This window comes from Myotis myotis, unplaced genomic scaffold, assembly GCF_014108235.1.
Source record: "Myotis myotis isolate mMyoMyo1 unplaced genomic scaffold, mMyoMyo1.p scaffold_m19_p_4, whole genome shotgun sequence".
Lineage (NCBI taxonomy): Eukaryota > Metazoa > Chordata > Mammalia > Chiroptera > Vespertilionidae > Myotis > Myotis myotis.
The window spans coordinates 13,218,085-13,240,965 of NW_023416346.1; the positions used below are offsets into that span (position 1 = coordinate 13,218,085).

The 22,881-nt window shown below is 52.8% G+C and overlaps 1 protein-coding gene across 28 annotated transcripts in view; it reads right to left on the reverse strand.

Annotated features, from left to right (window-relative positions):
* ZNF185 (zinc finger protein 185 with LIM domain) overlaps window positions 1-22,881 on the reverse strand; it is a 68,088-nt gene that overhangs the window by 39,522 nt on the left and 5,685 nt on the right. For 15 of the 28 annotated variants that reach the window (XM_036304892.1, XM_036304887.1, XM_036304881.1 and 12 more), the window contains exons 2-12: window positions 12,206-12,284; window positions 11,892-12,015; window positions 11,395-11,460; window positions 8,872-8,910; window positions 8,690-8,767; window positions 7,987-8,076; window positions 6,955-7,041; window positions 5,858-5,941; window positions 5,504-5,545; window positions 4,030-4,113; window positions 3,511-3,600 (exon numbers count right to left, since the gene is read on the reverse strand). In XM_036304892.1, coding sequence (XP_036160785.1) covers window positions 3,511-3,600; window positions 4,030-4,113; window positions 5,504-5,545; window positions 5,858-5,941; window positions 6,955-7,041; window positions 7,987-8,076; window positions 8,690-8,767; window positions 8,872-8,910; window positions 11,395-11,460; window positions 11,892-12,015; window positions 12,206-12,239 — 818 coding nt within the window. In that variant the 5' untranslated portion in view covers window positions 12,240-12,284. The remainder of the gene's footprint in view (window positions 1-3,510; window positions 3,601-4,029; window positions 4,114-5,503; window positions 5,546-5,857; window positions 5,942-6,954; window positions 7,042-7,986; window positions 8,077-8,689; window positions 8,768-8,871; window positions 8,911-11,394; window positions 11,461-11,891; window positions 12,016-12,205; window positions 12,285-22,881) is intronic. The other 13 variants (XM_036304891.1, XM_036304886.1, XM_036304888.1 and 10 more) reach the window with 6 other exon arrangements.

Sequence of the window (22,881 nt, forward strand, 5' to 3'; positions counted from 1 at the left end):
GGCTCTTTTGCAAGGCAAAGTGGCAGAAGGCGAACTTTGGAAAACCCCAAGGATACCTGTACCTCCTTCTCCAGAGCCCACAGTGCATTTTCCTCAGCAGCCAGTAGGTGGAGATATTAGCACCTTTCGTTATTTGAAGAAGGGACTTGCAGATTAGCAAGTCTCTAGTGGGCAGCGTCTGAGAATACCAGCACCCAGGCACTACACAAAGGACTTTACAAGCTTTATCCTATTTAGTATTTGGGACAGCCTTGGGGGGTAGCTTTCACAGCTCCATATTTTACACATGAAGAAACTGAGGCACAGAGAGGTAAAGTCACTTCCTCAAGGTCACACAGCTAGTAAGGGGCAATGCCAGGGTTTTGCCTTGTGCTAGAGGCTATGCTCTTACTCACTGCTTCCCAGGTACTCTACCAGGCAGCATGCTGGGGCACAGACTGCAGGTCCTGCCCTGGTTGGGTGAGGCAAAGCGCCAAGGAGGCTTGAACAGTGTGCTGTGACAGGGAAGCAGCCAGGCCTGGCAGCCCTCAGGCCAGTCAGTGTCTCTGGGAGAAGGTATCCAAATGAGCTCAGTTCATAAAGTGGGCAGCAATTATCCTACAGCAAGAAAAACTAGATTAACCCAAGAAAGTAGGCCCAGGGTGCATGGAGGGAGGGCACCTTCAATGTGTGAACAGTGTGTATGTTGGGGAGGTGGATGTGGACACTGGAGCTGAGGGGCCTTTGGGACATCCAGGTAGGTCTGGGGTCTGGAGCAAGATTGGAATTCCAATGTAAGGAAAGAGACAGCTGGAGAGCCCTGAGGACACAGTCTGTGGTCATCCTTGTGTGGCAATTCCTCTCCCAAACTTTCAGCCTTCCTTGAAGTCAGTAAAGGGTTTGACACCTAAGACAGGGGTGTTCCTCCTGGTTAGCCTGATGCATGAGGTGAGGAGCTGACCTTCAGACTTGAGCTAAAGGGGACAGAACAGGGTTCTGTGCCATAGGTGAAATAGGAATTGTGCCAGTTAGGGTGATGGGACTTCGTGAAGGGAGTGGCCTCAATAGGACCATGTCTGGGAACAAGGCTGTGATATTCTTCTGTCCCACTCTGCCATACACCAGCTTCTTCTGAGGTGCTGCAAGACCCAGGGTATGGTGAGTCACTGTTCCCCATGGGACTTGGATTCTTTTCAATTCTTTTTTAAAATGTTTTTTATTGATTTCAGAGAGAGAGAGAGAGAGAGAGAGAGAGAGAGAGAGAGAGAGAGAATGAAAGAGAATCATTGATCGGCTGCCTTTTGCACATCCCCTACTGGGGACTGAGCCTGCAACCCGGGCACAAGCCCTGACTGGGAATTGAATCAGTGACCTCTTGGTTCATGGGTCGATGCTCAACCACTGAGCCACACCGGCCAAACAGGGCTGGGATTCTTGAAGGGAATAGCCAGGCAGATAGGAACTAGGCTTGGGGGACTGATGATGGCTGCCTGGGCCATTCAGGGCCTGACTGGTTCAGGTCAGAGAGGAAAGCTGCCCAGGACTGGCCAGCAGCTCACCTGGACGCTGCCTGGTGGGGACTAGATATTTGGTGATTGCAGAATCTGAGGAAAGCAGCACTGTGAGAACCATCACGCCTGCCTGACCAGCCATCCTTCCAGGAGGAGGCTGGCTTGTCTTGAGATACCTCTGGTGTCTGGAACATTCCATAATCTGTCTCCTGGGGCTTTACAGGCAGGTTTTATCTGAGATGGCCCACTTCCAGAACTGGGAGACAATACACTTCTGTTGTTTGAGCCACCAGCTGGGGTACTTTGTTATGGCAGCCCCAGCAGACTGAGACAACTACCTTGCTATGACAGCCAAGTAATGGATATTAGACATCTAAAGGAAAATGTCAAACTATCTTTCAAATGTATAATATAGTACAACCAAATTCTCCTCCTATATTCTGTTTTTAAAAGCATATAAAACCATTCATTACTTTTTAAAAGAGAGAGAGAGAGAGAGAGAAATAAGGAAAATCAGAGCTATGCACTGTTTGGGGCTGAATTGTGTCCCCTTTTAAATTTGTATGTTGAAGTCCTAAACCCCAGGACCTCAGAATGTGCCTGTATTTGGAGATAGGATTTTTAAAGAGGTGATTAAGGTAAAATAAGGTCATTGAGGTGGGCTGTAATCCAACCTGACTGGTGTCCTTATAATAAGAGGAGATCAGGACACAGACATGCACAGAGGGATGACTATGTAAGGACACAGTGAGAAGACAGCCATCTAAAAGCCAAGGATAGCCCTAGCCGGTTTGGCTCAGTGGATAGAGTGTCGGCCAGTCCACAGACTGAAGGGTCCCAGGTTCAATTCTGGTCAAAGGCACATACTTCAGTTGCAGGCTTGATCCCAGGCCCTGGTCAGGGTGCATGCAGGAGGCAACCAATGGATGTGTTTCTCTCACGTCAACAATTCTCTCTCTCTCTCTCTCTCTCTCTCTCTCTCTCTCTCTCTCTCTCTCAATCAATGGAAAAATATCCTTGGGTGAGAAATAACAAAAATATAAATAAGTAAATAAAATAAATAAATAAATAAATAAATAAATAAATAAATAAATAAATGCCAAGGATAAAGTTCTCAGAAGGAGCCAACCCTGCCAACACCTGGATCTCAGACTCCCCACCTCCGGAATTGGGAGACAATATAGTTGTTTGATTCACCCAGTTTGTGGGACTGGGTTACAGCAGCTCTAGCAACCTAAGACAGCTCCCATATCCTATCAGTCACTAAGTTCTATTATTGATTGCTACTTTCTGAAGAGTTCTCAAATATTTCCACTTGTTCAAAAGTTCTTATGGACAAAAGTTCAGACAAACAGGGAAGATCAAAAGAGGGACTGAATGAAGAGAAGAGGTTTTCTGGCAGAGAGGTCTCTGCTGCCACCTCCTCCCCTCCCCTCCCAGACCCAGCCCAGCAGAAAAGGTCTGCAGCATTGCTCTCCACCACCAGTGCTGTGGCAGGGGATCTGTCTTTCTCCTGGCACTGAGGAGATGACCCTGAGGACTGTAGACACATCCAAATGGTTGAGGGGCTTGAGTTGGGGATGGGAGTGGGGTTTGCAGTGGCATTATGAGAGCTGGAACAGTCCCTGGAGTCCCCAAAAGTGACCTGTAGGGATAGGTGCTCTGCCCCTTTGGCCTCAGGGTCTTCCAGGGGTGCCACAGAGGCACAGCTTTTAGAAGACCTGGATTTGGGCAGAGCTGCCAATCCAGGCAGATGCTTTAAACAGCAGCAACAATAGGGTGCTCTCGACAGGACTTTGCAGGATTTAGCACAAAGTACAAGGAGGTATTGAATGTTCTTCGTCCGCAGACAAGAGAGAACCATTATCTGCTTGGACACTCAGGGCTCAGAAATCAGGGCAAATCAGGGCCCTGCCTAGAGTGAGATCACCAATGCTCGGCCTGCTCCTGCCTTGTCACCCCACTGCCAGATCCTCCCATCTGACCAGCTTAGAGGCCAGAGCCAGCTCACAACACCCACCTGGGCTCCAGGCTCCCAGCAGGGCTTGGCAGACTTGGCATGCGCTCAATCCAAATTGCCCGAGACACTTTGGCTCGGCCTCCATCCGCACTGGCAAAAAAAGGCATCTGTGAGCGGTGCTGGGGACTGTGGAGCCTCCTTCCCCAGCAGGAGCAGGAGGACAGGGTTGGCAGGTTGGACTTGGCTAACTTTTAGGAGAGCCGTGAACAAACCTGAGAATGGCAGGGTTGGCGCCCCGGTGGCGGACCCGCTTCAACCCCGTGACACAGATAACCACTAAACAGACAAGAGTTCAGTGCTCTCTTCCTGGAGGCTAGGCTGTTTTGCTGGATAGCCCTAGGATATCCAGCCAGATAGGCCCTCACTGATTTCCGTGCCCCATCCTGTCACTGGGCACGTGGGGACACTGACTCTGAGGCTCTGCAAGGAGGTGACCTGGCAGAGGTTCCACAGTGACTGAGTGGCAGGCAGGCCTGGCAGCGACCAGCCCCAGGCAGAGATGGGTGACTGATTGATTACCTGCTGGAGCCAGGAGGAGATCTTGTCAGAGCAGGTGGGTCCTGCCTCTTCTCAGAAGGCCCGTCCTCCTCCACCACCTCCACCCTTTGGGCAAGAAGAGAAACAGATGCACCACTTGCTCAGCTGCACCTGAAGGACATGCTTTCTTTCAGTGGAGTCAATGGTCATAAGGTGGCTCAGGCTGGGGGCTCAGTGACTCCACCTTGGGATAAGAACAGCATACTATGTGGAATAGTGTCCCTCCAAAATTCGTCTGCTTGGAATCTGTGAATGTGACATCATTTGGAAATAGGCTCTTTGCAGATGTAATCATGGTTAGATTAGGTCATGCTGGAGTAGAGTGGTCCCTAAATCCAATGGTTGGTGTCCTTATTAGAAGAGGTGAATTTGTATACAGACACACAAAAGTCAAGTGAAGCTGGAGACAGAGACTGGAGTGATGCATCCACAAGCCAAGGATGCACCAAGGGTTGCCTATAGCTCCAGAAGCAAAGAGGCCTGGGACAGTTTCTCCCTCAGAGCCTCCAGAAGGAACCAACCCTGCTAACAACTTCATCTTGAGCTTCTAGCCTCCAGAACTGGGAGACAATACATTTCTGGTGTTTATGCCACACAGCTTGTGGTACTTTGTTACAGCAGTCCCAGGAACCTAATACAGCCATCAAGAGCACACTACCCTCGGCTGGCTGCATTCCCATCAGCCTTTCTGGTCTTCCCACACAGCAAACTGTTCCCACATCTGGGCCTCTACCTGGGACACGTGATGTGCTGGCTTCTCCTTGTTTTTTTAGTCCTCATCTCATTATGAAGGTCTTCTGTGTCTACTCAGTGGAATATCCCTAAAATTCAGCTTTCCAGAAGTTTCTTCCTTGGCCTCCCCAAATATTCTCCTCTCCCAGAAGATGTCCTTTTCACCTAATGGTGACACCCCTCCCTTACTCAGCTGGCATGTCCTGATCATTCCTTATTAAACCTTCTTCACCCTTTAGGGTCTATCTCCAATGTCATGGTCACTTCCAAAGGCCTGGCCAACCAGGTAGGGATTCCCAATAACAAGCCTCTGGACTCCATCCCTATGATGACTCCTGTGTGGGCATTGTCCAGCCTATCCCTGATAGGATGGGAGAACCAGGGAACAAATCCTATGTACCCCCATAACTACTTATGCTTCAAAACCCCAGAGGCCCTTGAAATACTATGGGTCAGAGGCCCAGCCCTATTAGCTACTGGAAAATGGGAGTGTCCAGCCACACAGAACTAGATGCCAGGGCCATATGGGCCACCACAGCCATCCAGGTGCTCGCCTGGCCTCCAGACAGAAGCAACCAGCCTGTTACAACAACCCCTGCTGAAGGCCAGCAGCCTCGCTGTAACCCATGACCCTCTCCCCAGTGCCCACACTACACTGTTGCCAAAAGGAGGCCTTTTTCATGGTCAAAAAAAGACCTCTAAGGCTTCCCTTGCTGACACTTACCTCTTTGCAATGAATGGGGCCTGCAACTCTTGAACAGGGCTTCTGGAAAGGAGATAGAAAGGTTATGTGTTGGGCAGAATCCTGGAGTAGATAGGTTTACATCATGACCACTCTGCCCCAGAGTGTCCTGGGCTTCTCTCCCATTTCTAGCACCTTGTCTGTCCTGATGGCAGCAGCCAGACCCCTCAGTTTTCCAGAAAGTACATCTGAGAATCTCAGAAGGTCCAGCTAAGAGGGCCCACTCATCCCACCCTTCACTAGGCAGAGGAATAGCAAAGACCTGAAGGGACAGAAACTGTTCCAGAGCATGGAGCTGGTTGCTGGTTGAGCTGTGTCTCTTGCTGTGCAACTCACCCCGTGCTCTTCTTGGCCGCTGACAGGACGTAGGAGCGCTCCCGGGGAGCTGTCTTCCTCACCACACTACTTGCAGCTTCTGACCTGCAGTAGCAAGGGGGCATCTGGTACATAGGTACTCAGGATGGCTTGGGCCACCACAGCAAGGCAAGGGGTCAAAGCCAGCTTGGCACCTGCTCTGAGGACCATTCAGTGGAAAGTAGAGACCAAGGGAAGGGAAGCCCTTGTTTATCAAGCAATGAATGCTGCCAATCCACATTGGATCATTCCTTACACACCAGGAAGGTGGGTGCTAGTATCACCCACGATTTACAGATGAGGAAACTGAGGTATAGGTAGTTGCAGTGGCTTGTCCAAGATCACACATTTAGCTGGCGGCAGAGTGGGCAGTCGATGCAAGGTGGCCTGGCTCTTCCCCAGTACCTTCCAGGCCAGGGACCCCTGCCACTGTGAACTCTTCCCTTACAATTGCCTAGCTGCCAGGCCCTCAGAAGGGGCTTTGCTCTGTTTCCTGAGCCACAGAGGGGCCGGCACACATTGGGATTGGGAGGGAGGCAGACTGAACCTGGGGAGCTTTATTTCCTTGGGTGCTAGCAACTGCCCAAACATCCAGCCTTACTTTGGGGTGAGGGACATTGGAACCTCTGGAGGCTGGCCCTGTGCCCCAGGCATTCAGGACCTATCCTGACTCTGCACACACAGCACATACATAGAGGGTTCTTCTGAAGGTCCCCTTTGCTGCCTACTTTGGTCCAATTTGCTCAGAACCCTTTTTAAACAAACCAATATAAAGTCCTGAAGCACATCCCTTTCCACCCTCTGTCCACAGATGAGGCTTTCCCCCATCACTTGTTACCTAGGTTCTGCCTCATAGAATGTTCATAAGAAGTTCCCCTGAACCGGCCCAGCTACTTGGGTGATTCTGGGACTCAAGGGATGACACCTGTTGCTAGCAGCCACTCCTTCAGCCCACAGGCCAGCAATGGTGTCCTAAGTGTTGTGCATTTCATCACCCTAACTGGCACAATTCCTATTTCACCAGTCTGTGCAGACTTGGGCCCAGCCCTGCCCATAGGATGCCCAGCGGGTACTGTTACCTCCGTTTCTGCTCATCAGAAGAGAAGGGCACATCCTCCTCTTCATCAGCCCCCGAGGTTGAGCTGCGCCTGATGTTGTAGGGTGCCCTGAGGGATGGGGATTGAGGATGCTAGAAGTTATGGCACCTCCTCATCTTTCCTCCACCCCGAGCCCTGTCATAGGCTGCCACTCTAAGCAGCTTTGCTTCCTGGCTTCCAACAACACCAACACATGTTGACATTATTGCCTCTGGGCTTTTTCTCATGCCACTCTTCCTCCTCGAGAGCCAGCCCTCCTCTCTCTCCCTGTTCCAACCCTAACTGTCTTCTAAGACCCAGTTCAAGCCTCACCCCTTCTCCAGAAAGATACCCTAGCTGCTCCATGTCACTGGACTATGATGACAAAGAACAAACAATATAAAGACTGGGGGGGGGGGCGGGGGGCGGGATTGGGAACCATGGGCACAACCTACAATTCAGTCCAGAGCCCCCATGCCTGGGCACACAGGAAGGGAGCCTTTGGTACAGTCCACAAGTGCAACCGTAGAGGGAACCCCAAAGATTTATATCCAAAAGCAGCTCAGATTTAAGCACAAAATGCCCATAACTGATAGACTGCCATGGCCAGCAGCATGCTTAGGATAATCAGGCCCTAGCCCAGCCTGGCACTGCCTGGCCCAGCCCAGGATGAAAGCCCAGCCCAGAGTACAGAGGCATGTCTAGGAAACAAAGTCAGCCAGAAGCAGTCCTAGGGCCATGTTACCCTTTCCCCAGACCCACCACCCCCTTCTACAAACTTCCTACATATCCTGCTTTGCCTCAAATAAGAAGTGCAGTGTGCACAGGCATCCAACTTTCTGGGACTTGTCACCCTCTGGTGGGCTCCAGGTCACGCATCACCTGGCAGGGACGTCAGGCCAGCAGGACTAGCACCCTGAGACTGTGCTCAGAGGCAAGCAGCCCGCTGCCCTCAGAGGCCTGGTGTTTGGGCTCATCCTTTGGGCTTATCCCTTGGAGGAGGGAACTGAGCTGGGTCTGCAATTGTATACTCACAGCTTTTTGTAGTCCTCAGTGGTCATCTTGTAGCCAGAGGAAGAGGGGCGGAGAGGCCCAGCAGGAGCTGCTCTCACCAGACTGGCCATGCTGCAGAAACAAGGAGTTTTCATGTGCCTACCCCAGGCCCCTCTTGCCTTCAGATTTGCCCACACAACCCAGCAGGCACATGGGAGGTGAATGAGAGAATGCTGGTGGCCTTTCTTCTGTGCTCCCAGTCCTGCCATTTACCTAGAATCTCTGCAACATCCCGAGCAGGGAAGCCCTCCTGCCAAGAGCAACCCAGTTCCCTTGACCCTGCCTTTCTGATGGAGTCTGAGTTCAGCCTGACAGCAAGGTGCCATCTCAGCCTGCTGGGAAGGTAGCTGAAAACACGCAGCTCACTTTGGTCAAAGCTCCCTGAAAATCAGGACTGGCTCAAGGTCAAGGTCACCATTAGTGGTCCAGGGATTCCCAGAGATCAGAGAGCCCAAATGGGCCATGCATCCTCCTGGGGACTTCCAGTATCTCAGGTGCAACTGCATCACCCCCCAACCCATCTCCTCTGGTTACTCATGTTGTTCTCCAAGGCCTTACCCTACACAAGGACAAAGCTGCCACCTCCCACCCCTCAGTGACAGGCAGAGTACTCTCTCTGCCACAAGCCTGGCCCAGGCCCTCACAACTCCCCACTGGCTGGCTGGCCAACACCCCATGGACACACCTTTTTGGAGCTCCGTTGGCCTTAGGAAAGTGCTGCTGGGGCTGGGACGAGCTGTCGATGGGCTTGGTGAACACGCCCCTAAAAGAGAGCCCAGAAGAAGCAGCCCATTAAGCACCCAGGGAGAAGCCAGGGAGCAGTGCAGGTGGGTGTGGGGAGGCAGGCAGGGTCCTGCCATCACCTACCGAATGATATAGCCAGTGGAAGCCCTTGTGCTCGCAGACCTGCCAAGGAAAAAGAAGGCATGAAGTGAAGTGATGCCTTGCTGGAGGGCCCTAATTTTTCCTGTCCCCAAGGACAGCAAGTTGGCTTGGCGGTGGGTGTCCAGTGCAGTCAGAACAAGAGGAGCAGGAGTGGCCAGGAGCTTCCCAAGAAAGCCAGCCACTATGCACCCCTAACCTGGTTCCTGCTTTGCTCTGTCTGTATCTCTCATGCTGCCCAGGAAAAGTGCCTGTGTCTGATTGTTCCAAGCCCAGCATGGTCCTGACTCACAGTAAGTGCCTAGGAAGGTGTCCCCGGCTGGGCATTTGCTGCAGAGGTGTTCCCTTCAAATTCTGGCTTCTCCCTGGCTTACCAGATCCTAGCTCTCTCCTGAGTGAGAGCTTTTCTGGGATTGCTAACAGCCCTTCACCCTCTGTTTTCTTTCTTTCTTTTTAAAAAATATTTTTATTGATTTCCAAGAGGAAGGGAGAGGGAGAGAGAAATAGAAACATCAATGATGAGAGAATGATGAGAGAGAATCATTGATTGGCTGCCTCCTGCACGCCTCCCCCCCGCCCCCCCCACACACACTGGGGATTGAGCCTGCAACCCGGGCATGTGTCCTGACTGGGAATTGAACTGTGACCTCCTGGTTCATAGCTCGGTGCTCAACCACTGAGCTATGCCGGCTGGGCAATCACCCTCTGTTTTTGAAGCTGACCCAGCTCAGGCTGGACACTCCATTGCCAGAGGCTGGGGCTGAGGACATGGCAGGCAGAAACCATGGCTCCTGACCTATTCCCCACTCCACATATCCCCCACCCCCCTGCCTTTTCTAGGAAAGTTCATGAGGTCCTAAGGGGCAGAGCCCAGGCATGAGTCAGCCAAGGCCAGCTGACCGTCCCTTGCCCTCCTCTGGGGCTTCCCCTCCTCCAGCCCCTGGGACACCCACAGCACACATATTTATGGAATTTGGGGACCTGAGGGCATAGTGAAGGCTAAGTCAGTGGCTGGAAAGCATTAGGCTCCATGTGCTGGGCACTTTCTGATTGGGAGCAGCCGAGGGCACTCAGAGATCTCAGGAGGTTGAAGGTGGGAGCCAAAGGCTGACAGTGAGGACAGGAGATAAGGACTCTGTCCATGAACAGAGGAGCTTGGGGCTGAGCATCAGGGTTGGGTCTAAGGGGACTTTGTGCAAGCAGGCAGGCAGGGCAGCACAAAGCCCAAGTGTTCTCCATCTCAACAGACACTGTACTTGACTGAGGACAACCTCCTGGAGGTGACCAAGTTCCAGGATCACTTAGGGTGGGACCGGAGAAAGAAAGGACACTTGTACCCTTCAGCCACAATGAGCATTTATGGCTGAAATACCTGTGTGCTGGGGAGGCTAGGCCATGGCCCCTTGCTGGCCCTGGACCCCTCTGGGAAAGAATGAGAGCCCATGTTTATGTAGACTTCTGGGTGCCCTTGCTCTGGGCCCTGAGTCATAGTACCCCAGGACGTGCTTTCCAAATGCACCCCCAAACTAAAGCCCATGGTGAGAACTGCACCCCCAAAGTAAACAAGCTCCACCAAAGAATAGACTATGTTTGAACTGTCCACAGGTCCTTGCCAACCTCGCCGTTGTATGTTCATCTCTTTACTTGAGTTGTACTTGTGGTTCTTGCTAGGATGTCAGTTCCCTGAGGAGAGGGCTGTCTCCTCTGTGCTCAGCATAGGACCTGGTGAGTAGCGGGCACTAAGTCATTGAGGGATGACAGGCAAGGCCACTGTTACCAAAGGCAGCCTCTGGGGCTAGCAGTGAATTTGGACCCCTTCCTTCCAGCTGCTGCCTCTGCCTCTATGACCACTTGAGAAAGGCCCTGGCAATGTACTCACTGCCAATTGACAGCTGTTTAGAGCAAGGATCAAGCCTGAATTTTTGGCTCCGCACTCCCTTACTTGTCAGGAGCAGTTCCTGTAGATCTGAGCAGATGTTCTCACGCTTCAGAGCCTCCCTGGACACCTCTTTGCAAAAGTCTTTGAAATAGAGAGGGGATTATTCCCCTTGGACAACTGTCAAAATGTGTCAGACTGAACGTGGGAGATAGTTGTTGCAAATGTGTGAGTCTCCCCTGGCGTGCCAATTACCAGGTGCACTCAGCAATCAGGACTACCTATAGAGGGAGTCATGTGTGACTTAAAGCACCTCACAGACATTGTCGTACTCCCAGCAGGGGGTTCTTAATGACAAAGTTTTGATTACAGTTGACAGGTGGAACCATGGAGGCCCAGAAGGGGAGGCAGCTGGCCCAAAGGCCACACAGCAAGGCCAGGAAACTGGACCCAGTTGACTCCTCCTTTCCCTTTCCCAAGAGAGAGCAGAGCGGGGAAAACCCATCCTTCTTGTGGATTTTAAATGTCATGCTGCAGACCCTAATGTCCCTTCTCAGCTCTGGCTCCATCCCTGTCTCCTGAGTACTGCAGCATGGGGCCCACCCACCAGCCATCTGTGTCCCACTTCTTACCTGGCCTTCGGGACCTCCCCAGGTGATGAAAAGGATGTGGCACGACTCCGACCAGAGGGCAGCTCTCTGGGGAAAGAGAGTTCCCAAAAGAGTGGCTCCCAGGCCCTGAACAGTCATCCACCCTATGGCCTCCCTACTAGAGACCGACTGCTGGGCCCCAAGGCAGCTGTGGGAAGTGCGGTACATGCACCCCAGGAACTTGGCCCACCATTCCCATTTCACCTTCTCCTCCCACAGCTTGCCTCCATATTCCACAGGCACTCGCACATGTACACCTCAGCACCCAGGGTTTTCCTTCCCTGTGACTTTGGTTGAGTCTTTCCCTCAGCTGCATTGCTTCCTCCTGCTCCAACCTCCCCAGCTGACCTATGGTCACATTGCCTGGCTGAGCTCTGAATGGGGGAAGCCCCTCAACATCTCCAGGTCAGGACAAGACTCGTGGATCACAACCCCAGTCCCACCCATTGCTGTTGGCCCTCCCGACCTCCTGGACTTACAGGGTGTGGCCCTCTGATTCATCCTGCTTGGTGATCCAGCTCTTGTCCCCCTTCAGAGTGGTCCGCACCTTCATCTGCCTGAGGACGTTACTGCGTTCCTCCTCGCCTGCTGAGAGAGGCTTCCCTGACATGGGCAAGGTTACACAGCTTCAGAAGGGGAGCCCAGCCCCAGGACCCTGGGCTTCTTTTCCAGTCCTCCCAACATGTCTCTCTCTGCTACCCAGGCAGCGCTCCTGGCCCTGGCAGGGCCAGCCTGGGAAAAAGCAGCCACATACCATGCCCAGGACTGGAACAAGAGGGAGCCTGGACCTCACCTTTGGTGCTGCTTCCGAGAGCTGAGATGCTCATGGTGTCTGCTCTGACAGTCACTTCTCAGTTGATTCAACAGGGCTCCTGGGGCAAAGGCAAGCACATGGCTGTCACTTCATACATTTATAATGGCTTGCGGGTCACCGTGTGGCTCCTGGCACACCAAGACCACCCAGAATGTCTTTTGGGCATTGGGAAGCAAACACTCATGGAGTCCTGGGTGGCAGGTACATTGAGGAGCATCCACAGTCTCCAAGTGTGAACACTTCCTGGATCTGCCACCACCAGGTGGAACACCCACATGTCTGCCCAGGGTCACTCACCTGGGGAACAAGGCACAGACAACCAGGAGCTGTCTGTTTGAGAGATGGCTGATGAGGGAACACTACAAGCCCTCCTAGAAAGCTCTAATGTCCAGAATCCAGGCCCCAGAATGTGTGGGGAGAGAGTGGCAGCGAGGGAACCTTCACAGTGCCACACAGAGGGCAGGCTCTCTGGAGGCCGACACTGGTGGACTCAGAAGGAGGGACTAGGGGAAGGGTGGGGGCTGTGGACAGCAGCAGTTTTGAAGTTGGACCATGTCTCAGTACTTACTAGCTGCCTGACAGACCTTGGGTAGATCAGCTAATCTCTCGGGTCTGCCTCAGTGTTCTTCTTTGTGAAATGGGAGTTTAAAAAGTCTACCGTTGCCCAGCCAGTGTGGATCAGTGGTTGTGAACCTGGGTTACAGTTTGACTCCTGGTCAGGGCACATGCCCAGGTTGCAGGCTCCAACCCTGGTTGGGGTCATGCTGAAGGCAGCCAATCAATGATTCTCTATCACCGATGATGTTTCTATCTCTCTCTCCCTCTCCCTTCCTCTCTGAAGTCAATAAAAATATATATTTTTTAAAAGATTATAAATTTTTAAAAAGTATACCCTTCCTTATTGCTGTGAGGACAGAATGCATTAATGTCTTGCAAGTGGCGGGCACCACCTGGCACAGCCAAGATCAAAGGATGTTGAACAGGAGCAGTAACTCTCAACCTGCCCTCCCTGGGAGAGGGGACTGTGGGTGGTCCTCAATCAGCACAAGCATGGCCTGGGTGAGTGCAGCCCTGTGTGGTTCAGGAGATGGCTCCATCTCCAGTGAGGAAAGTCCTGGGCCCCACTGCCAACTCCTAGTGGCCCTTGGTGACCCAGGAAGGGTGGAAATCTAGTAAAGGCTTGCTGCTGTGTCTGGGAAGCAGAAAATGTCCTATACTCTGCTTTCTATTCCTCTCTCTGTCTTCTAACCCTGTTCTCACTTCTTGTCTCCTCTTTATACTTCAGCCAGTTGTTGCCCTCCTGTGGCCAGTAAAGGGCTGTGGTGGCCTCTGAGGCCTTCACCGGCCCATGAAGGCTGTTTGTTGCCTGAGGGCCTGCGGTGAGGAAGCCAGTTCTCCAGGCTGGGACTGGCCTGGTGTTGCAGGGAGATGGAAGGTCCACATCATGGATCTAGTCACAGCCCTGACCTGTCATAGCTGGCTTCTTGGATCTCAAGTGAGGAGTTGAAGGCTCAGGCAAGTGGGCATAATGAGAAGCAGGGGCCCTAGCGTTGCCAACACAGTCCTGAGGCAGAGCAGTCTTCCTCTTAGGGGTCTGCCACCCTCTGGGCCCCTCCAGAGCCAGGCTTGAGCAGCTGGGCCCTGCTGCCAGCTGGCAAGGCCTGGACATGTTTCCATGGAGGTCAGGGGTACACTAAAATGGGTAGGACGGGGGCCAAGAGCAAACCAAATTTGCCATGTCAGCAAGAGCTGGCTTTCCCATAAACTGCACCAAATGAGCAGCCCAGGAGGCCTAAGCCTGCTGTGTGCCAGGAACAGCACCTCATCATCATGCATGGGCACCCTGCATGCTCAGCCCCTGCACCAAGGCAGCCACGTCACAGTTCTACTGAGCAGAGCACATACCATAGGTTATTCTCACATGCCAGCAACCCATGAAGTGACCCCACTGGGCAGGGCGCACAGAATCGCCTCCTGAAATCTTGGTTCCTTGGTCTCCTGGTGCTGCTGACTGACTGAGACCTTGAGCGAGTCCCCCACTCCCTATGGGCCTCAGCTTGGGAACTCCTACTACTCAGTCTTTAGGTTCCTTCAGAAACTCATCAGTCTTCTCCTGGCAAACCTGTTGGCCACATTGTCTAGAAGTTTTCTGCCTAATTAGAACCAAATAAAACACTTCCCAAATAAGGAGGGACTCACACACATGCAGAATGACAGAAACAGAGGCACCATTGGGGACTCCCAGGCCAAAGGTCTCCATTCAAACTTACCATCCCCTCCCCTCTTAGAGAGCAAAGCAGAGCAGCAACCCCATTAAGAAGCAGCTGGGAAAATCCTCTGCAGACAGGAGCAGCTTTGGAGAATGGGGAGCTGACCACTCAGGAGGGTGTTTCCTGGGCAGCTCTCACACACTGTGTGTGGGCAGATCAATAGGGGCATCTTTTTGGAGTACAAATTTCCATGTTTTGAAAACCTTAGAAAGGGCAAGCCTGTTGATCCAGCAGTTCCCCTCACCACTGTATCTCCTAAGGAAACAACTACATAAGTGAACCAAATATACAGAGGGCGTCATCCCGGCATTTAGTGTGATGGTGAATATTTGGCAATAATCTAAATTCCCAAGTCATTTAAAAATATATAATGATCCATCATTCAAGCATACACTATGCAGCCATTACAAATGATATTGGTATATATGATATTTAACAAGACTTTGTGTGTATGATTTTCATATATCATTATATGAAAGGCAGCTTTTAAAACAAGATGTGTAGGATGGTGCCATTGACTTAAAAATGTCCTATGTAATAAAGGCTAATATGCAAATAGACCTAACAGTGGAACAACTGAACAACTGAACAACTAGTCGCTATGACATGCACTGACCACCAGAGAGTGTGTACAGAACATGGTGGGTGTGGGCTGCAGAGGGATGGTGAAGCAGGTGAGTGGGGGCGCCAGACCAAGGGGGAGCGCCCGTTGCTGTCATCAGGGTGAGTCTCTGGTGGTTACTGAAAATTCTTTGCCTCTGTGCATTGCTGTCCCGCCTGGCACTCGCACCTGCTGCTGGCGCCAGCTCTGCTCACGCCCACAGTCAGCACCAGAGCTGCCACTTGCACCTGGTGCTGGTGCCTGGTGCTGGTCCCGATCGCTCGGCACCATCAGCACGTGTGAATGGTGGCTGCTGGCCCCAATTGCCCCTCAGGACTTCTCCACCTTCCCCTGCTCCTGAGGGGTGATCAGGGCCAGTAGCTGCCTCTTGCACCCGCTGCCAGCAAGGGCCCACTCACAACCGCTGTTGGTGCCAGAGCCATTGCTTGCACCCACTGATGGCGCTGGCCCCACTTGCACCGCGCTGTCAGCGGGTATGAGCAGGGCTGGTATGAGCAGGGCTGGTACCATCAGTGCGTGGGAGTGGTGGCAGTGGGAGCAGGGCTGCCGGTAGAGAGGGGACTGGAGGCCATGTCAGGAGGGGCTGGGTGGGGGTGCAGAGGATAAGCCGAGACCTACTCCTGTGCCCACTGTAGCCTTGTGACCCACAGTTCCTTTCAAGGTGCACGAATTTGTGCACTGGGCCCCTAGTCTATATAATAAAAGCCCAGTGACCATTATGACCAGTTGCTATGATGCACACTGACCACCAGGGGGCAGACGCTCAACACAGGACCTGCCCCCTCGTGGTCAGTTCACTCCTACAGCTGGAGCGCTGCTCAGCCAGAAGCTGGGCTCATGGCTGGCGAGCACACCAGTGGTGGCTGGAGCCTCTCCTACCTCCAGGGAAGCAGTAAGGAGTGGCGAGCCAAGCGGTAAAGAGCAATCAGGTGGGCAGTTAGGAGCGAGGGGTCCCAGATTGTGAGAGGGATGTCCGATCAGGCCTAAACTGGCAGTTGGGCATCCCACGAGGGGTCCCAAACTGCAAGAGGGTGCAGGCTTGGCTGAGGGACCACCCTCCTACACAAATTTCGTGCATCGGGCCTCTAGTATTTACATAAAAAATGCACATGGGAAAAAACACCTGAAAGGATATATACCAAAATATTTGGCTCCTCTGCAGTTCTAATTTTTCTATCATAAACGTGCATTGCTTGCATGATAAAAAGTAAAGAAACAGTGGTTCAAGGAAATGAAATGGGAGTTGGGGCTGCTTGGATAGCAAAGAATGGGTCTCAAAAGCTGCTAAAAAGATAAGATGTGAGGAGAGTGTACGAATGCAGCAGGCTACTATAACATTATGTCATATCTCAATTAAAATATTACTAACTTATGTATACATTTGATTAGGATCTCATATATTTATCAATAAGAAAACATGTTTATAATGTACAATTAAATGAAAAATAACTTCTAAAACAGTATCAATAGTATGATCCCATTTATGTAAAAAAAATGCAAAGGGAACATTCTTAAAAGCTATACACTAAAATGTACAACAATCAGTTAATGTACCAAAATCTTCTAAGAATATTTTTTTAGATGACGGAATTAAATATTTTTTTAATTTCTATTTTTTTGCTCCTCTGTATTGCTAATTTTCTTATCATGGATGTGTATTGCCTGTGTGATAAAGACTAAACAAAGAATGGTTTAAGCAAATGATGGGTCTCAAAACTGATACTAGGTGAGCAGTACTAAGGGGGTCTAGATGGTGAGGAGAGTATATGGATACAGCTCCAGTGGCCCTGGGAATTCTCTCCCTCCTTCCAGGTGGACATCCCAGGGGTAGGTGTGGGGAGGGGGACCCCCTGTGCTGGGCTGCACTGTGCAGCGTCTTGCCGCTGGCACATACGACCTCTTCCAGGAGTCTCCATCCTCTTTGCTCACCAGATCAGGGTTGGAGGAGAGCAGATGGTGTGCTTAGAGTCTGATCTCAGTTCTCAGTCAGGAGGTCAAAGCAGCAGCTGCTCCAGCAGTACAATGCAGAAGCACCCCAGGGAACAAGAGGCCAGCTTCCCTCACAAAGGCAAGGGGCACAGGAGGACAGATGGACTGCATTTTCAGGTGCTGAACACAAATCCCCATCCTCAGGCCTCTCCCCTCCCACCCTTCTCAAACCACCCCCTTCCACTCACCCCCACACCCAGGCTGTCAGGCACTGTTCCCAGGGAGAAGGAGACCATGGAAGAAGGAGTGCTCAAAGCCTGGATGTTGGCAGTGATGGTACAAGAAGACCTGAGTACCAGGATGGGAGCCTTGGCCCTGCCCTTCCCTGGGGTCCTGGGACATGGTTTGCAAGCATGCTAACAAGACAGGCACCCAGTCCAGGGGTCAGGACAGACATGCCCAGCAGCAGGTCTGCAACTAGAGAGCAGTAAGTTTACTGTCATCCATGCTTCACCATGAGCAAAGGAGCTGGAGAGGTTGGGCAACTGGTCTCAGGCCATACTTTCAACACTTCCAGAAGGTGGAGGGTGCAGCCGGAATCTGAGCCGCAGCCACGCAGTAGCCCTGCTCCCATGCTTCATGGCTGGGAGTGCTCCTTGGAGCAAAATGTCAGGGTGCAGGTGACTCAGGCACCCCCTCAACTGACATCTGTACACTTCCCCCAGAGCCGAGCACATGGCCTCGGCAGCCAATTTGCACCTGCTGGAGGGAGGAGACTCTTGGACTTGGGCCAGCCACACACACAGTATTCATCTAGCTGCTCATCCCGGTCCAGCCACTACTAATTCCATTCACTGGGCCCCAGAATCCCCTCCATGGAGGGCAGCCCACATCCCTGTGGGCTCTACTTCCCCTGTGCACCTGACATGCAAGATGCCAAACAAGTTCAAGACATGGAAGAGATAAACTGCTCTGACTGGGGCCCCTGAATCTCCCCACTCACCCCACTGCGAAGGTGGAGAGCGAAGCAAGATGAATGAACACTGGATCGCTGGATTGTTACATCCCCAGCTGCCTTTGAAATTAGAACCGGAGACCTCCTGCCTGCCTGGGGCCTTCCAGTCTTAAACTTTCCTTGGCCCATGAACCCTGTCATTCAGAAGGGTCACCTGACCTGAGAGCAAAGACATCTCTGCTCCTCATCTCTAAGTGGGCTCACTTGGCTGTGATGCCGTACCACTCACTAAGCCTTGGTCTTCTCATCTGTAAAGTGGTGATGAGCTACCAAGCTTGTGGACCTGTTGTCTATGTCTCCTCCAAGGCATCCCCAAGGCAGAGCACGTGTTACTTTTGAGAATTAGGATGTTTTGATGCTGGTGGATGTCCTCATCTCCCAAATGGCCTATGTGAGCATATCACTGGTCAGGACAGCCACTCCATGTACCCCATGTCTACCTTGATGAGAAGTCTTCTGGTTCCTTAGGAATTGCCATATCACCTTGCTTAGAGGCCTGGCCTGGGAGTTTCCTATACCCTGGCCTGGGCCACCAAAGGGGTGGATGACTCATCTGCCACCTTCTACCCCAGCTGTCCCACACGGTGAATATCTGGAGCAGAGGTCCTCAAACTTTTTAAACAGGGGGCAGTTCACTGTCCCTCAGACATTCCACACATGCGCACTGCGGGCCCGGGACGAGTCGGCTGCTCGGCAAAAACACCCGGCGGGCCGGATAAATGTTTTCAGCGGGCTGCATGTGGCCCGCGGGCCGTAGTTTGAGGACCCCTGATCTGGAGCCTCACTAGACATAGCCCCACTAGGCAGTACCCCTTTCTGTGCCAACTCTGAGCAAGACTTTACACTGAGACTATACTAGCCTCTCCCAGTTCAGAACCAAGTCCAAATCCTCCTGAGCAGGCCAGGTCACCTCAGACACCAGGTGGGTGCCCCTAGCCCACCTTCCTGGACCTTCATCCCCTTTTTATCCCTCTCTGATTAGCCTGCAGATGTCTCTTGAGGCAGGCAGGGGGAGTTGGGGATAGGTCCTCTCTGATGCAGATGGCCTCAGAAGGCCAATAGGCATGCTCCCACTGCACCGTCCTCCCTGCTGAGCAGTCTGTCAAGGCTGCCCAGCAACCTCCCAGGAAAGGGGCCTCCAGCCCTGATTGGACAGACAGAAGCGAGGAGCCAATGAGGGGGTCCAAGGAGCCACAGCGAGCCTGGTGTCGTCAGTGGAGCCAGAGCTGATGCAGCAGCTGATGCTGGCAGATTAGCAGGAGGGTGGGAGCCGGGGAGACGGGAGAGGGGGGAGTCGCAGACAGTGACGCAAATGCTTGGCTGATGCGTGAGGAGACAGAGATGGAGAGAGAAGCAGCAGGAGGAGGGGGCACCCCGCAGCCCACAAGGACGTGCTCTGCAAGACTAACTTGGAGAAAGTTTTCTAGAATAGCTGCCTTGCTTGACTCTCCAAGTTGTGCACACCTCCTTTTCCAAGCAGGCTTCTGTGTCTTTGCTCTTGCCAAATGGTTTTGAGCTTCAGCCCAGGAGGCATTCCCCAGAGAAGCCTTCAAGTCCCACAGCCCCCTGGCTCAGGGACACAGCCTAGTCCCATTCTCGGTCACACTATGTCTGCATTTCCCACTATCCTGGAAGGAAAACATGTCCATAGGAGAGAGGGAGGTGTAGAGGTGCAGAGCCCACCTCAGGGAGAGACTGCAGCAGACGTGGGAATGGATGTGGATGTGGAGGGTCATCAACGTGGTGGCTCTCTCTGGCCCCCTCATGCCAGCCCACTCCAGGATTAAAATGTCCTCTCTGCTTTCCTCTGCACAGATGGAAAGGTCTGGCTTCTTCCAGACAACTGGACGCACACCAAGGATGGGGCAAGGTAGCTGGGACTGCCAATACAGGCAGCCTGGTCCCCGCGAACCCCCGGGCCCTGGCCTGGGATCTTTGTGACAAGGCTTTGTGTGAAAGGAGATAGCAGGCTGAGCAACTGACCTTCTTTCACCCTGGGTGGCAGGGCAATAGGGGGTATTGGATGTCAGGCAGAGACCTCCTAGCTAAACTGGGAGGGAAGAGGAGCAAAACACCTTTAGCTTGCCTCCAAAAAGCACGGAATATCGTTGCACACGAAGAAGACACAGCTAGGGGGCATGGGTGTTGGGGCTTGTCTGAATGTGTGTGTGCTGGCTACCATGAGGGAGCATGAGTGGGCACATCCTAGGCAGAAGAGCAAGGGGCAGGGCTTCCCCAGAGGTGAGCTGTGATACTCTGCACCCAGGGGACTGAGAGGAAGCCCAACTGCATATGCCCACATGTATGGGCTTTCCAAGGGGCCCCATTCCTGACTGGCAAGGATCCACACAATTCTGTCTCTTTGAACCAGAGCCAGCTGCTCAGCTCTGGGTGGACCTCTTAGGTATGGGCACAGCATGTGGGAGCCCAGTGGGACAGGGCGAGAGCATGCAGCTCAGAACACAGCCCATGCAGCCAAGCCCGGTGACCATGAATGTGGCAAATGACATCAGGATGAAGCCATCAAGGCCTTGGCCCACCCAGTGCAGGGGCTGGCTGCTGGACCAACCTCAGACCACGTTTTAATGAGCAGTTTCATGGGGCTCTGGGGCACGGAGCTCTCACAGAGGCAGAGCCCCAGAATAAGGTCTCCTGCGCCACCTCAGCAAAAACCTAAGTGCTTCCATCTGGGTCATGAGGGGAGAGGTGAAGTGATGACAAGTCCCTTGTTGCCAAGCAACTTGTTCTTAAGATGAGTGGACCAGCCAGTTCTAATGGTTCAGCTGGTCACTGCCAGGGGTCTCAGAGTAGACAGGTGGCCTGGTGGAAAGAAACTCCTTTCTCCCACGGGACCTTGGCTTCCTACCATTGGAAAAAAAGTGTCAATGGTTAAATCATGGAAAAACAAAGCCTGCAAGGGGGACCCCAGCTGTCACACCTATTCCCCTCTGGGTCTCTTCTGAGAGTCTGAGTTGGTCTCTACAATCCAAAGGCTCCAAGCTGCCAGAGCCACCCTCCAAGGCTGTTCCCCTCCTCACCTGTGTGGCAGTCTGACTTGCTGGGACCTTCCCTGGTGATGGGGGATTCTCAACATGAGGAAGGTGCCTGCCCATTTGCACTGTAAATGTTCCCTTTGAACGAAGAGCCTCCAGTGGCCCCAGCATTGGGGAAAGGACTCAAAGAAAAGTCCCCGTGCCTTAGAGCTAGCTTCCAGAATAGACACTCGGGTCCTCTTTGGGTGTGTTTCAAAGAAATGCATTTGAACTTCAAGGTCAGGGTCCTCCCTTGTGCGTAAGCGCCTCTGGGAGGCCCCTCTCAAGCTCTTTCAGAGAACTGAGCTGTCCAAGGATTGGGGTGGTCTGTGTTACCAAGGGAAGGATGACACTGAGTTAGTCAAAGCCCATCTGCTGGAGAGCCCCACCTGCCAACCAAGGGGTGCAGGTGTCTTCTCTCAGACTGGCCTTCTTTAGAGAGCTCCCCTCTGCAGTCAGCCTGGCAGCCGCCAAGCCTGAAGGGGGCAGCAGTAACAGAAGCTGAGAAGGTGGTGGGGACACTGTTTGTTCAGAAGTCCTCAGAGACAAGCCAGCTGGGCCCATCAACTGCTATTTCATAGGAGGGGCACACTGGTGCCATCGGAGACGTGGAAGAACTTGGTCAAGGTTGCAAAGCCACATATCCAGACAGTCTTCCAATTCAGGTGCAAAGGAAAGAGCACTAGAAAGGAGTCCAAGTCCTGGTTCTGTCAGAACGAGTCACTGGAAATATCACTTCCCCTCTCTGGCTGAAGATGAAGCCCTTTTCTCAAGGTGTTCCCTGACCCTGGCACCTGGTCTTGGGGGGGAGGCATGGGCTGACACGGGATGACATGCAGTGCTGTTTTTCAGAGCCTCCATCCTGTCCTGCCTTCCCTCTGGAACATCCTTTGGAGGTCAAAGGTCCAGCATCATTGGGAGAGCCCAGGCTGAAGGGCAGGGGTTCCATGAAGGCTGCAGCAGGAATTACCACAGGCCAGGCTGAGAAATGCCTAAATACAAAGATGAATGGTGCTGAGGCCTAGGGCAGGACATGGCATGGAGTGTGAGGGGGCTGGGAACGCTAAAAGTCAGGGAGAGTGACCTTCACCCCCTCCTCAGGTGCCCTCGCACCCTTCCCTCCAGTCCTTTCTCAAGGCAGGCACTTGGCAAACTGTTTCAGTTTTGACCCAGGCAGACCTAAGCCAGCGCTCAGGCAGCTGACCCGATTCCCCGGGCCAACAGGGTTGGAATGATCAACTGTCCCATTTTATGAAGGTCTCGTGAATGAGGGCATCCCAATTCCTGGTCTCAGCAGCTGGCAAGAGGACAGGCGGCAGCAGGTTGCTTTCTTCCCGAAAGGGTTGGAGTGGGCGCTGCTGCTGCTCCAGGGGTTCCTGGGACCCAGAGGGTCTCAGCAGTAGTCGGGTGGAAGGGGCCCTTCAGAGGCCTGCCAGAGTGATGACTGAGCAGCTTGGTCTCCAAGACCCCCAGTCTGCTGCTCAGCACGCAGCTCTCAGGGGCCAGTGTGAGGGGTTGAGCAAAGAACCTTGACCTGCCCCTGATGCTCCAGTCCCAGGGGTTCCTGCCTCCAGGCCAACCAATGGGGCAGCAGGAAGGAAATGCACCACATGGAAAAAAGAGCAGGAGGAGACTTGGGTTGCAGAGGGGAAAATGTAATATGGAAAAAGAACACATGGGGGGAGTATTTGTAAATGTGCTTTACAGGTAAATGACTTCTGCATGAAAGTCTGGAATTTTACCTCCCCCCATCCCACCCCCAGTATCCCAGAATCTAGACTTCTCGG